The sequence below is a fragment of the Coturnix japonica genome, chromosome 7 (genome assembly GCF_054131305.1).
Source record: "Coturnix japonica strain WE chromosome 7, WE-NBRP24, whole genome shotgun sequence".
Lineage (NCBI taxonomy): Eukaryota > Metazoa > Chordata > Aves > Galliformes > Phasianidae > Coturnix > Coturnix japonica.
This window is the reverse complement of record NC_140669.1, coordinates 26468964-26484650: the sequence shown is the minus strand read 5'-3', so window position 1 is coordinate 26484650 and position 15687 is coordinate 26468964. Positions and strand designations below refer to the sequence as shown.

The 15687-nt window shown below is 43.3% G+C and overlaps 1 protein-coding gene across 10 annotated transcripts in view; it reads right to left on the bottom strand.

Moving 5' to 3' along the window:
* Positions 1-15687, bottom strand: part of ERBB4 (erb-b2 receptor tyrosine kinase 4) — a 480224-nt gene that overhangs the window by 69561 nt on the left and 394976 nt on the right. For all 10 annotated transcript variants that reach the window (XM_032445687.2, XM_032445688.2, XM_032445689.2 and 7 more), the window contains one exon: positions 11741-11926. In XM_032445687.2, coding sequence (XP_032301578.1) covers positions 11741-11926 — 186 coding nt within the window. The remainder of the gene's footprint in view (positions 1-11740; positions 11927-15687) is intronic.

The following is a 15687-nucleotide window of genomic DNA, read 5'->3' as shown; positions in this document are numbered from 1 at the left end:
CTCACTTAACACATGTAGAAAAAGCACTCGGATCCCAGCTGCTGGCCTCTTGTGACATTTTACCCCACAACAGACAGATGGCCAAACCTAGGTGCCCCTCAGAACCAAAGCACAATCCAGCAAAGTGACCAAACCTGCACGAGGTACTGAGGAATCTGCGGCACTTTTCCCTTTATCACAGCTCTAAGCTGCTCATGTCTTACCAGCACAAGATTCAATTCAAGCACAAGGGACATGTTATTCTGTTGACTGTAGTGATGACTACAAACACATTTGCAATTTCCTATTATAAAAACTCGCACAAATTAAATCAACGTTTACCTCAGCCGAGAAGAAAAAGCAAAACAATCCCAACATAATATCTGTATAGAGCTGTCAAAGTAAAGGCTTTCCACCATTTCTGTGATTACATTTCCTTTCTCTGTGACATTCGTGGTTTTGAAATGAGATGTATAAATAATTATTTCGAGTCTCATAGTTCAAGAGACACTGAACCGAACAGAACATAACGCCGTTATTAACATTCTGCTCTTAAAAAGGCAGAACAGCGCATGGGAAAGAAAGCCAAGAAAGAAAAAACTGGAATGATTACAGGGGAGGAGGTAACAAGGTGTACTTGTAAGATGCAGAGTAGAAAAGAATCCGTAATGGGAGGGAGGTAAGAACTGCGGCAGACACAATATGAGTCATTTTTCTGCGAGTACTGGCATTGAATGAGAACGTGTAGGACTGAACATCTTATGAGAAATAAAAAAGAGCTGGGAAATACAACAGAAAAGACTGGGAGGACATGGAATGCACTCCGTCTTCAATAAAACATTGTCCGAGAGAGAGAGCTCTGAACTATAATGCACTATTTTTCAATATAGCCAAAATCAAAAGCACTCTCTTTTCAATCTTGGTTCCTGAACCACGAGGTTTGTAAAAGAAATGCTGCGGGTCATTAGTCTCCAACACAAACTACAGCAGTTGTGTTTAAAAGCAACGAACTCTTCATTAAATAACTCAATTACAACTATTTTCCACCTATTGTACACATAGCGTGAATTACTGATAGCAAGCTCAAGGCAAAGTAGAAAAAAGGAGAGCAGAAGTGAGAACTGCATTGTTTTTCTTAGGGTGAAGCAGGCTGAATGCACACGAGATGGATTCCGAGGTGTTTACTCCCCAGAATAGCATCACCCCTGCACAAAGAGACTTGCTGACTTGAAACTTCAATGAAAACTCAGAGTAATGCATTATTCAGTTGGGCTGATGGGATCAGAATCTGATTTAATTTGAATTAAGAACATATAAGGTGAGTAAATAAGAAACAGAATGACAAGAAACAATCCAAAGCACAGCACACAACTCAATCTCTATGTTCAGAGAAGTTCCACATCTCAGGTGCGAGCAAAGCATGGCAGTGCTGCTTTTCATTGCTCATTCTTGTCCGGTTACTCAGCTTCAAAACGTGGAACTAAAAACAAGAGTGCCATCAAGCTCAGCCCCCCGAAAGCAACCGTACTATTCCATCCAAATCTGCTTTATGAACTGATCAAGCTCCATCTTATAAGTCATTCATTATTGTGTCCCCATTATTTCTACCAGCAGGTTTGAGAACCCTACCACTGCAGCATTTAATAACCTTCCTCTAATCTCTTCTCTAAATTTATTCATAGCTAGGTAAGGCTCATTCATTCTCATGCCACTGCTGTCCTTCGCCTTACACACTTGTTTTCCTCCTGGGCATTTAACCATGCTACATTTATAGCTAACACTCAGTACAGAAAGTATCAGCCAGCTCAACTAAATACACACAAATGCTTCATCTCTTCTCATATAACGAACTTGGTATATCCCCAAACCACTGAATTTATTGCCATTTGATTTTTTGGGGGGGGGGGGGTTGTGGGGAGGCAGTCAGAGCTTTATGCACCGACATAGATAAATCCTGTCTCTATGAGGACTGAACTGCCCAACGTATTTTGGACTAATTATTGACTTCATGAGATTCCAAACTCCACCATCTGTGACTACTCACTCTTCAACCATCTGCATTCCCAAATACATGGAAATACAGGTACTCTGCGCCTTTTCAAGTCCACTTCAGATAGCTCACTTTCACTGCTCTCCCCACTACACCATGCAAACTGCAGTTGTTTAAGAGCACTGACAGGGCAAACAGTGCCATAGAGAAGATCCTAAGTGAAGAAATTCAATATAAAGAGCAACAAAACTTAAGCAAACATTAAAAATCCAATTCCCTAAGTGTAACATTTAGGAGCTTAGGCTCCTACAAAACACTGGTCGTAACAATTTTTTTTTTTTTTTTTCAAGAAAAAAAAAAAGCTTTCATAGATGGGGTACAGATAACCCCATCTTCTATCAGAAAACAGCAGAGCGACTGCAGGACATTATGTTTAAATCACGTGCTGTGAGGAATCTGCTGTGATTCTTTGCTAACGCAGACCTCTAGTAAACAAAAAATAGAAGCAGCAGATTTTAGTCTGGTGTGCAGACAAGGGGAAATCTCAGGAGCCACTAAGGTCACAGGGCAAAGAAAGAAAGCCCAACAAGAGTGAGAACTGCTGCATACCGAGAGCTAATTTGCACAAACAGGCTAGACAGCAACAGATGGGAAGTGGGGAAAAGGGAGAGTGTTGACTAATGACACCTGACTGCCAGATGACCCCGTGGGTTACAGAGTTGGCACAACACCTGAAAGCCTGCCCAGCAGCTGCTTGGAACTGCCCTCCTCCCCCTTACATTTCACTAAACAGACCAACCTTGCCCTTCTGCACCGCACACTGACACCCACAGATCACACAGCACTCCAGGGATGTATTCTTCCAGCTCCGCCAGCCCTGTACCCACCAGTAGAGCTCAGTGCCATGCGATGCTGCTGCTCTGCTCACTGTTGTGTCCCAGAGGCCAAGTCCTCTGCCAGGGTTTCCATGTAACTTTGGGATAGCAGAAGCCTAAGATGCTATCTTTGGGATTCACTTAGGGCTTGAGATGTGCCTTGGTAGAATACTGTGAACGGATATCAAGCGATGGTTGTTCATGTACTTCACAAGGCTCTGACACAGCAAGTCCGACCAGGCAGACAACTGGCCTCAGACCACCCCTCCTCCCAAATCCCATGTGTAAAATGGGGGGAGGGTGGGTCTTGGCTTTAAACATCAATGCCTTGGCCATCCATTTTTTTTTGTAGTATCCAGACAGGACAATTTACCTTATAAAGGACAATATTGAAAGAAAGACATTCACTAGGAGAAAAATACTTTTTAATTTATGGGTACCTAGAGAAAGAGACCCAGCTTTCCTTTCCCAAGTCCAGAAACTTAAAAATAGCCAAATACATAAATATTTTTTAAATAACAGTAAAAACAAAATGCTTTGGGCTGAGACATTTTATGCCAAGCCACAGTGCAGAGAGGAATTTTATGGTCGAGTTATAAACCTAAAAAATATGGGTTTATAATGGAAATCCTGACAGACCCTAGTAGGTGCTCCCATAATATCTTGAATCTGATTTAGGAGCAGTTTTCAATAATGCTTTCCCAAGCCAATCTGTTGGGGACTGCTAGGAAAAATCTAATGGCACTTTTCCTTCCCCAGTGGAGCCGAGCGTACTTGATGAGAGCACTGGTCTGTGCAAGCAAAGCTTTTGGGCTTTCGTAGCCTGCAGCTATCAGGTCCTCAATATCAGAGACCCTATAAACGTCAGTGCTAAGCGTACATTTCATTTAATGAAACAATAAATTGTCTATCTCTGTACAATAAATTGCCCATTTCTGTGCCTTTGCAATGGCTGATGTGATTTGTAAATGGCTGCTTTTCTAACAGCCGTGAATTGTAGAAGGGCTTTTGGGAACATGGGAATTCTGGGGGAGAAGGAAGTCATCAATGAGTCAGATTAGAACTAGAGAAAGGATGACTGCTACTCCTTAAAAAACCTTTCCAGACTAAAATCAAGACAGAATCCCCCCTCACAGGCCCCTACACTGTACAGCAGGGCACAGCTCACCAATACAGCAGAGAAGAAATCAGCAGCTCTTGTGTTAGCAGTAAGCTTAGCGCTCCACTACCTGCTTTATCCCACATTCCCTGAGCGTTCCTGTCATTATCCCCACCCTCCACATTTCTCTCCCTTAAATTAAGCTGTCAGAAAGCTGCAAGGTTAGCCTACGCGTGTCTTCTAGACACCCTCCGTAGTCAGTGCGGAGACTCAGTCACCTTAAGAGGTTGAGTCATCCCACTCAACTTCGCTATCTCTAGAGCAAATGACCAAATAAAAAAATAAAATAAAATATATATATATATATATACACATACATATGTGCACACAACTATAAAACCTCAATATCATTTCAACATGATTACAGTAGGTAGTATGGCTGAGCAGGTAGTATGAGATGGAGAGAGAAAGAAAGGAGCAAAACATGCTCTGCATTTAATCTAGTGAATTTTGCTGTGCGCTCGTTAAGGCTTTTCACAACAAACTCGTCCTGCCAGCAAGCAGGTGTGGTAGGGTTTAAACCCTAAAACTGAAAGGGTTTAAAACTTTTCTATACTCCAAACTAAATGACCAGTCAAAAACTGGGATGGACGAAACTGCAGGAAATTCTCCCTAAGTAAGTACATAACCATGTGGGAAAAGGAGGAACGCTGTGCTGGCCAACGAAGCATGCAATTAAAGCACAGAGATGCTGTAATTACTTTCAATGGAATCCAATTCCCTGATTTATCAGAATTATTTCCAGAAAGAACATGAAGCGGCCACAGGGAGAACTGCCCGCCCTGACCCCACGCCCTGGTGCAGCAGCCTTGCCTGCACACAGTGCACTCACATCAATCAGAGCATGGTGGTTCACACACAGGGACCAAAATCCTAATGTTTATTCCCTACCTTGCATGGAAGACTGAAAATTCTTCAGCCTCTCACAAGACCCAAAGCTTTCCAGTTGACTACGGAAGGAAAGAAATCTGTCACCTTCCAACAGTCAGAGGTTCCAGAACACCTATGCAAGGCCCACCTGTATTTTGTCACAAAGGATTCTCAGCTTTGTATGAACCCTTCCAACCTGGCAGGCCACCCGGCAGGGTACCAAAAAGATGTCCTGCACATGGGCAGGGTTGGGTAATTCCCCTCTGAGCCTTGGTGGCACTCCCTCCTCCAAGGCCAACTCTCCAGGAACACCTGAAGAAACGTCCTTAATTTCAACCTGCCATCTGTGGGCACCCAAGTTTTCCATCAAAGCACAGAAAAATCACAATGAATATGAATAAGAAGAAAAAACTGCACTAAGAGATCCAGGAGAGTAAAACGATACTTTCCCCACCTATTTGGATTTTGCTCCTCCATGCAATTAACGTCTTGTTTCAATATGGCTTTAATTTCATAGCCCTTGGTTTAGATCCTACTCTTTTACACACCGCACTTCCTAACAGAGCAGCCCCATTAGTAAACTACATTTATGCTAATGGACTTGCTTGCAGTGATAATTATCACAGCCCTTAGCCCCAATCCTTGCCAGTGTGAGCACGTCAGGAGTGGTTGGTATAGCATTATAATTAAACAATTAGCCTTGTCATGGCACACAGCTCTGGGAATAGAGTCATCTTGAAGCTTAAAATGCGGACAGCTGATAGATGACTGTCATTAAGCTCTGTGTTCGCTCGGTGATGGAATAGTCGCTGAGCTGTAGGGGAGGCTTCCTTAATGAAGAAGAAGGACCTTGAACTGCAGCTACTATCCTCCACCTCTTCCCAACCTGTCCAGGCATTCCCCGCTGCCTCCCACCTCACACGGCTTCTGTTTATCTTTCACCCCATCTGCAGGAGAATAACAAAAGCTGTCTCTAGCAAGTCAGTCTTCATCCATCATGTCACAATGGACAAAAAAAGGCTCTGCTCCTCGCGGTGCAGCCAAGTGGACCCTCCTTTGCCTCCGGCCCTCCCCTGTTCAGAGCCTCTCTCACCCTGTACACGCGAAGCAGAACCAGTTTAATGTCAGATGTGAGTTGAGTTCTGTACCAGCTTCTGGTCAGCATCTCAATTGCATAAATCAGCATAGAGCCTTTAAATTTCACATAGCTTGCAAATCCACATCCAGCTGAGAAGCACTGCCCTGGGCAGTAATAAAATACACCTACCTAAAAAGCCTGGTGTAGAAAGAGGCTTCAGGAGCAGACAGGCCATCCTCCTTGCCTAGAGAAAAGAGGAAGGTCACAGCGGTCTGTAATGTGACCTGGCTAAAGGGGGAGAGAGACAGGGGCAGGAAGAGGTGGCATGACAGCTCTGCAAGAGTCTGTGTGTGGACGGCTCCTGCATGCTCCCAGCTGCAGATCTGCACTGCTGGCAGAAAAACCTTGTAGGGATCAACAAGTGTAAGTGTTCTGGAACAATATGCACCAGACACGAAGACATGCACCCGTACTTCCCCTCAGCAGCATCATTACAATTCCTTGTTTTTCTTCCCTACAGTGTTTTCAAACTCTGTTTTCCTGTATACCTGGATAACTGATGCAGGGCTTTGGTTCAGGTTATTTGAGAATCCTTTTATATTGAAAAGGTATAAAAAGTGAATCTCCTTGAGTACTTGATTTCCTTTCCATTACGTTCCACTGTACCACTGTACCTCAGCTTTACCTCATTATTCTGAGATGATGTGAATAAATTACAACAGCTCAGAACACTAAAACAATGTCTGGGTGCCCAAAGGAGGACATGGGACTGCACCAGGGATACCAGCTAAGCTTGCTATCCAGTGCATCTACTGAGAATTTGCTAGCCTTATGAGATTTGATCCACAATCAGTTCTCAATCAGACTCTCAACCAGCCAGTACTAAGGGTGCTCATGAAGCATCACTCCATCCTTCTACACCTAATGCCACCAAGATTGTCAATCTTATACCCAGCTCCAGGGAGCATTTTGATATCCTTTTGATAGCTTACTTCTTTCCCAGATGTCAAACTCCACACGAAGTCACTGAACTAAGCTCAGCCAAAGCCTGAGCTAAAAGGCACAACATGCAGTTCCTAGGCAAGACGCTACCCATGCAAGCTAAACACAAGGAGATGCCTTGTGTATCTGCAAAGCAGAAGGAAAGCCCCCCTAGACACAGCTGCTGTCTAACAACCATGGTTTATGCAGAATGCTTGGGGGCTACTCTATTTTTATAACTTTCATCCATAAAATAAGAACTAAAGCTTCTGGAAAGAGAGCACAATTACCCTGCAATGATATAACAGTCAGAATAAATTCAGCACAATCTGGATAAGCAAGAAGAAAAATCATGCAAGCTTTCTTCTCAATTGCCAGTAGATAATGCTTAATAACTGCCCTGTCGTCAACCTTCAGAAATGATCTCCAGAGCCATATGCAGGTTGGCAACCAAGCACAGCACCTAACTAGTTTTTGCATATAGTTTTACAGAATTAGAGACATATGGAAATGAACAGTCTGGCAGAACAAGTGAACTCTGAAGCAACGACTTCAATAAATAAAAGTCTGCACGTTGGCAGATGGAGAAGAGCACGGCAGGGAGGAACCGTATTGCAGCAGCAATTCGATTTTAAATGATTCACAAAAATCAGCCTGAATCTCAGATCCAAGGCTTTTCCAACTCCTTCAGTCCTACTCTTGGCTGAGGAAAATTCCATCCTGAGGGGATGCACAGGTTTCTAACCAAGGACAGACACCAGGGGGTCTTTCAGGGAGACGGGGACATCTCTAATCTTCTTTTGCTTTGTATTAGGTTGCTAAGCGCATTTTAGGTAGCTTGCAGGAAGATGCAACCAATCACTCCCACAGGTCTAGAAAAGTAAAATGCAGAGATGCATTTTCAAGCCATGTGATGCAGCACAGCATATCATCGCAGTTGTCACAGGTACATGGGACACAGAGACCTTTCTCTTGGTGAGCAGCAGCTCGGGTTCAACACAAATGTCACCTTTAGCATTCACCCTCTAGAGACTGCTCTATCTGCAGGCAAACAATCTTCCCTACTCAGGGGCTGCAAACTGGTTCCTAGTCACTGTTAAATGTGACAGATGAGTGGAAAACAAACATTACTGCTCTCCCACTGCTCCACTTACTGGGGATCAAGGGAAATCCTTATTATTCTCCCCACCACTTCTGAAAAGCCTTTTTGAACATGTCCCATAGCCCCCATTCACATTACAGTCTCCCATCAGAAAGTGCAGTGCAGTGAATTCTGTGAATCATTCTGTGCACATCCCTACACCTTTCTTCACTGAAAAATTCCTACATCATAATTGTGTTCAAACTACATGTAAAGATGGGGAAGATTTTCACCACCAACTGTAACTTAAGGTCACCAAAGAGGAAAACAAAGACTTAGAGGAACATTTTAATTCCTTGAGTCTACTTTTGTAATAAGATTGCACCATGGTGTGCAAGAAGTGACCTTGTCAATGCTAATGGGTATTGTATAAAGTGCAGAACATCCTATGTGATAGGAACCAACTCTCTTCATGCTCAGGACAGGCCAATGGAGTAAAAATAAGAGAAGGGAAAGAGACATTTATTAAGAAATCAAGGAAAAATAAAACAAAACTGTGATGGTCCAGTGCTAACAGAGCACTAACTCTGCTATAAATACTGACTACTGCTCTTGCTCAAGACCACAGTCACTTGTGCTGTGCTCTAGATAGTCACAAAATGGCTCACATTGGATGGGACCTTGTAAAGGTGGTAGCAGAGGATGGTTTAAAGGTACCTAATATAAACACGTTGACCAAGATGGTGATAAATAGTCAAAGGTTATTAGTAAAGAAAACTCACCATTGTCGATGCCTGGACTGGATAGCTGAGGCAGTCTCCACTGGGAAGCGATCTCCAAGAGATGCTGCCTCAGTGGTGGTCAGCCCTTAAATGAGGTCTCAGAGAGGGTGGAGTCAAAGTCCACCCCTTCAGGGAGCACAGCTCCATTACTCTCACCTGTGCTCCCGCAGCTGACCCAACACTTGCCTCAGCTGACTAATAAGTGGTTCAAGCTGTGATTTCCCACACAGACCTTAAAGATCATCCCGTTCCAACTCCCCTTGCCATGGGTAGTGTTGCCATCCACTAGATCAGGCTGCCCAGGATCCCATCCAGCAGTCTGTCCAGGCACCTTGATCCAGCACCTCACCACTTGGAGTAAAAAACTCCCTTCCTAACATCTAACCTAAAACTCCCCACTTAAAATCCACTCCCCCTTGTCTTGCAACTATCAGACTACATTATGAAGTTTGTCTCCCTGCCACTTATAAGCTCCACTGGAAGGCTGCAATGAGGTCTCCCAGGATGGTGTCCTTCTGCTGTGTCAACTGCACCACTCAGCTCGGTATGGTCCAGCAGACTTGCTGAAGGTTCATGCAATCTCCCTGTCTATGTCACTGATAAAGATGTTGAAGAGCACCTGACCGATCCCTGATGGACACCACCAGCTTCTGGTTGGACACAGAACCACTGACAACAGTCCTCCAGCTGAGACCACCCAACCATCTATCAGTGCATTAAACAGTCCATCCTTCAAACCTGTATCTCAGCAATTCAGTCAGCTAACAGAACTTCACTAAGCTTCTCCACAGAATAGGCCACCTTTCACTACACAGCATCTGTTTCTCTTCCTGACAGTCCATCAATCGCTATTATGCACATGATCTCACTTCTTTGTACTGTTTGGTTACCCATCATCTCAGAACTCAAATAACTGCCATACTTCATCTCTTCCTCCCACATCATACACAGATCAAGAAAACCAGCAGGCAGAGATCTGAGGAAGAGTGTACTGAAGCCACTTGTAAGAGGAAACAGTTCAGAGCCAAGGAGCGCTTTTCACCAGCCCTCCCAGCCTCCGCTATTGAATAGGGCAATTCTGCTTCACTGATCATCTGTCCAAATCAAGCCCAGAGCAAAATATGCACAGCTTTCAGAGCAGTGAGTCAATGGACATACGCATCCACAAATAGAAAGGTGGATTATCTCTTCATGTACAGCACAGTGTAAATGTTTTGAAATAAACAATAATGGCCACGATCAATCAAGAGAGTGGAAAACAGATGGGAAGGAGGTTCTGTTGCAAGAAAGGACTTAAACAGGAATATGAATTTTCTCCCTCTGCCTTCCTTGTTCTGATTACAGCCCCAGATCGGCCCTTGCAATTCTCCAGATACAGGCAATTCCCATCACTGTGTTACTCTGGCTGTATTACCAGTACAGTACAACAGAATCATAGGTAAAACACACCTACAAAACGCTGCAATGTCACAATGTGAACTGTATTTTTGCTTCTATTAAGTTATTACAGTTTCTTTCTTCCTGAATTACTCCCTCCCTTCTCCCCAGCCAAACTCTGAAAGGTTTAGCAGTCAGCTGCAGACTATATCTAAGCCCCAGTCCCTCTATCAAGCATTACAAACATTTCATCTACTGTCATCTTCAAACTGATTTGACAGTGGGTGCAATCCTGGGCAAAAAAACCTGTCCCTGTTAATGACGAACCTCAAATTCTTCCCTACACCCAAACATAACTAGGAAACAGACAAAATCTGGAGCTAAATCAATTTCTTGCCCTTTTTTTCCTTCTTTCCTAAGAAAAACAAGCATTTAGAAGTAGTACGTTTTTACTGGATGGCTGCCATTCTGTCCAGCAAAACAATCGCTGGATCTCCAGGTTCCTCTCCAGGGCTAGAAGTTCTACTTGAATTAAGATTCCTTAATGGATATTGCAGCAAATTCACTTAAGGTTCCAGATTTAATAAACCAGAGCAACATGTAGCACAAATTCATGTGGAACAAGCAATTCTCACCAAAATAATCTAAAAAAATTAATTACTACTTTTTAAGTAATTCTTAATTAAAAGTGGGGTCCAGATTCTCATTCACTGTAGCACCACTATACTCAATTATGGCTGCACAAAAGATCCTTCTATACTGATAAAAATCAAGGCCTTCTACACTCCTGGATCCCATCACCTTTTGCTACTTCCTATCAGTAACTTATTAGTAGAACACTGATAACCTAAACACAGGCAAAAACATAGGGTGACAGTGCAAGGATCGCAATGGAACTGGTTTTACAACTGATTCTGCTCCTCTGCCTCAGCTGAAGCAGCCTGTAACAGCACAGTAAGGGCTTAACTCTTGCTCCTAGTACTCCCCTGAAAGGCATAAAGCATTACACCATGGCAGACAAAGCAGGGTCCAGCCTGAGCTCTCCCACTCTACAAAGGCAAGTGAGATGACCCTCCAGCCTCAGCTGTTGCGATAGATCTTAAGCAGCAGAACCACCAAAGGACTGGAAGCAACTAATTAACTTCTAAGTAGGGTGGGGGCACACAATTGACAGCATATCAAAATTTAACTGGCAATGCAATTTCAGGGAGGTTGAAAACACGATCAGGTTAAATCAGTGTCTATGGGTGATCAACATCAGAAGAGGCTGAAAAACCTTACTGTGCTCTGCCCAGAAACCATACAGGGAGCTTCTCCCCTCACTTTTTTCTCCTCAAATGTCCTCCGTTACCACTGGGTTGGAACAACAGCCAAGAAAAACATTGCTTTACATATTAACGAATAATCCAGAAGACATAAAGGCAGACAACACAAGACATATTTCAAAGACTACCCAACCTTCCTGAAAACAGAAACATTTCTGAAAAATACACACACAAGAAGAAGCAACACCATTGTTAGCTACGAAAGTAAAGAAAAAAAAGAAAAGAACAGCATCAACTACATACCTTTGCTATTTGGACACACCAGTTTAGCAGAAGCTGGGAGCCAATGTTGTCCTTATGTTCATGAACGTAATCCAACAGGCAGCCGTGAGGCATCAGCTGAGTGACGAGCTGGATGGTCGGGCTCAAGCAGACCCCCAGGAGTCTCACCAGGTGTGGATGGTCCATGCTGGCCATGATGAGAGCTTCCTGAAACAACAGAAGTGACCCAGTTACTCCAGTACGCCTAAGGACTCTACGCATAGATTTCCCACAGAGCACCTAAAGGTGATGCCTGTTGTCTATCCAGTGCATGACACTGCTAGGAAGAATCCAGTGTGATGTCAGATGTAATGAGCCCCAAGCAATGGGGGGGTCAGACCATCCACACAGATGCTGTGAAGGCTCAGATCAGAAATACTGCACTGCCTTACATTCCCATCCTGTTACATAGGCCCAGAACCAAAGACATGTGACAGACCTGGCTTATGCCTAGAGGTCTCTCATACCACTCAACCATTCACCTGCAGTAAAGCCCCCAGCTCAAGTCTTCTCTGCTACAATCTTAGATCAAGCTTTACTAACATGGTTTAGTGGATCATAAATGTTATGCTTGGCATTTTACAGCCTTACGCATTACACCTAACCAGGAATACTCAATGTTGGCTATGGTGTGCAATCCTAAAATGCCACAGACAAGCGGGACAAGAACTCCTTATAAAAATAACCTGCACATCTGTTTGCACAGGTAATACTGTCATCACAAGCAACTGGCACTCAAAAAAATGCAAAGAGAAAGCTTGTCTCCCTCATTCACCGAGCTGAGTCCTTCATTTCAAGACCACTCCATCATGGCAATGGAACAATGAAAAGTGAGATGAAGCTGCAGCTTTGTAAAGCTATTTTGGTCCTCTTTCTCCAGAAAACCTATCTGACATTCTTCTGACAATTTAACAGCTGTAATAGTGCCAAAGAAAGACAGAAAGAAAGAAAGGATAAGAAAAATTTGGCATCGGAGGAACAGAGCATCCCCTTAAGTCTTTTTTTTTCTTCTCTGTATTAAGGGGAAAAAGTCCAGGCAAGCAGGCAGAGTTTGTACTAAAGGAAATGGCTCATCATAGTACAAAGAATACTTGAAACCAAATTGCAGACTATTTGCATAATACTTCCCTTTCTTTCCTCTATTTTTTTTTTTGTGGAAATCAAAGAACGAGACACTAATTGTAGGTTCCTTCCCCCCCCCCAACAAGAAAGGAACAGATGGCCTCCATTAGGGGGAATATCTCCTCCTTTCTTCTGTCTGAAACTTATGTGAAAAAAAATATGTAAATCAATAGGGGTTATGTGATGGGATGACTGGAGGAGGGGCTCTGTGGGAGATTCCAATCTAAGTGAGATAAGGAATCATCATTTAAGAACATTTGCTCCAATTAAAATGTAGTTCTCCCTTATTCAAATAACATGTGTGGCATCTCTTTGAAGTATTTTCAGTCACCTCCGCTATCATCAGAAAATGCCAATGAAGGCCACCAGAACGAATTTATGTTGACTGATGCATTATCAATTTCTGGAGAGCAAAAATTACTTGGTTTTCATTTTCTTCTCCTTTATTTATACACCATTCCATTGTACCCTGCAGATGCACAGGGAGACAACACTTGCCGCCCTCCCTCTTACCAAGTGAAGTTAAGTGAGCTTTTCCAGAACTTGCAGCGGGAGAACTTTGCTCAGTAATGAGGACTGATTACAACACAGACAATATACTGTTTTTGCTTACTAAGGGACCAGATGGAAAGCTTTGAAGCATGTGCTCCATTAGTCTCCGGCTACTTGCCATTTGTAAGAGTGAGTTCAAAGGAAAAACACTTCTGCACAATAATAAAAGCATACAATGTCATTTGTCTCATTCTGATGTCACAGGAAAGCATACACCCTTCCCATAGTTTTGGGCAACGGTACCAGAAAAAATAAAAAATATTCTTAATACGTTATTATGGGCTGCTCTGTAACAAAGGAAGAGCCACAACAGAGCAGAAAAACCATCATTATAGACCGAAGTTACTAATGGATATTAATTCAGCATCAATCCTGGCTTCACTTATTTATCCTCATTAGCAAAAGTATTGTTATTTTTATTACACTACCACCTACAGGAGAACCAGAATCAGGGTTATGTCTATGCAATACAGAATAAACAAAGCAAGACTTTCTAAATGTTCTTCTGAAGCCTCATCAGACAATACAGACAAACAGCAACAGAAACATTATCACTTAACAGCATTCAAAAAACCTCTTCAGAAAGCAGACAATAGGAGTCTCCTGTTTAAAATCCATTTGGACACTGTAGACCTTACAGCCACAAATTCCACGGCACTTCCACACTTTGCAGTGTGGTTCCTACTTGGATTTTGTAAAGGTAAGGCACCTATCTCAGAGACCTGACCACCTTTGGGAATCAGTCTGTAGTGTCCCCTATCTTTCAGTAGCCTTTTATCTGCAGGTCTTGGCTCAGTTCTTGAGAACTGAGCATCAAATTGCTTTATTGCTCTCTCTTCATACAAGAAATCCCTTGCAGGCTGCAATGGAAAAGAGAGAAGGGAGAAAAGTAATAAAGATACTTAATCTTCCCTGGAGGAAAAACAGTCTTTGTAACACCACATGCTCACATCAACACCTGAGAAATGACAGCTGGGGGGACAGCTCTGCAAGGATGGACACCAGGCACTCCATCTATCTGAAAGGAGACTACGTCTTATCACTGAGGAACATCTCAGCCAAATCACATCTCTTTCTGGTGTTTGTTAATACCTAAGAAGTGACAGCAATCTAAATTACCACAGTAACATGTGACAGACACAGAGCCACTGTAAGCCAGCCAGCCTGGATGCAAGCAGCAGCTGAGAAGTTCAGCCTGGCCCTACCTCTAAGGCACATTCTGCAGCCTATAGCAGGCCTCGTCCAGCCAAGGCTAGGTACTATGAGATGTCAAGTTACTTTACACTAAGACTAAGAATGTATATTCTGTTCACAGTGTTAATGTATCTGAGGGGAAGAAGAACACAGAAAAGCCTTGATACAGCAGGAAGCTTGGCAGGACCACTGCTGTGCCAACACAGCCTCGCCATAGAGCATACAGGAGACTTTAATGGAGCATATGCGTTCGGCTCAGTATTGTACTGCCCAGATATGATATTGTTAACAAAGACATTGTTATTCTTCTGCACCCTTTGAATGATCTCCACCACGTACATTAAGCTCAGCCCCCATGATGTATATCTACAACCCTGCATTAACCAGCAACACGCAAGTTATTTTTTAAATGCTATACACTGATCCTTCTGGCACGCGCATTCACTACCACAGTACAGCACCCAACAAGAAAGGTAAGCGTGTAGGCCTCAGTGAGCCACCACCAGCCCTATGATTGATTCCTCTCCAAAGGCCTGAGAGGTGAAATTACTAAGAGACAGAGGCCAGAGGCAGCCTTCAGAGCACCCATCATCAAACCAGCCAAGATACACTTAGACACGCAGAGCTGGCCATCAGGGTACAGATACACACATAGCTCCATCCTGGCTTAAAGCATCTGTCAACACACATGATGAAAGGAATTAGCCACTCGCTTCTCACAGGTCACCCGAGTCAACTTCATTCCTCAGATTGCTTTGAAAATCACAGCTAAAACAGTTTCTTGATCTATCCTCAGACTGCAGCCATGTTTCAAGTATCTTTCATTTGAGTGCTCTTCCTTGAAAGATAACTGAAAATCCAACTACAGCAAAATTTCTGTTTCAGCTTTCTGTGATGAGGAAGAAAAGAACACTCAGAACAGTCCTCAGTACTGTGATAAGAAGTTGCACTGTGGTACGACCAACTCCTACAGCACATCTGACAAGAGGGCATTCAGCTTCCCGCTCTGTTTCTCTGAGCTGGTGCCATTAACTGCCACAGCCGACAACTGAGCATGAAGA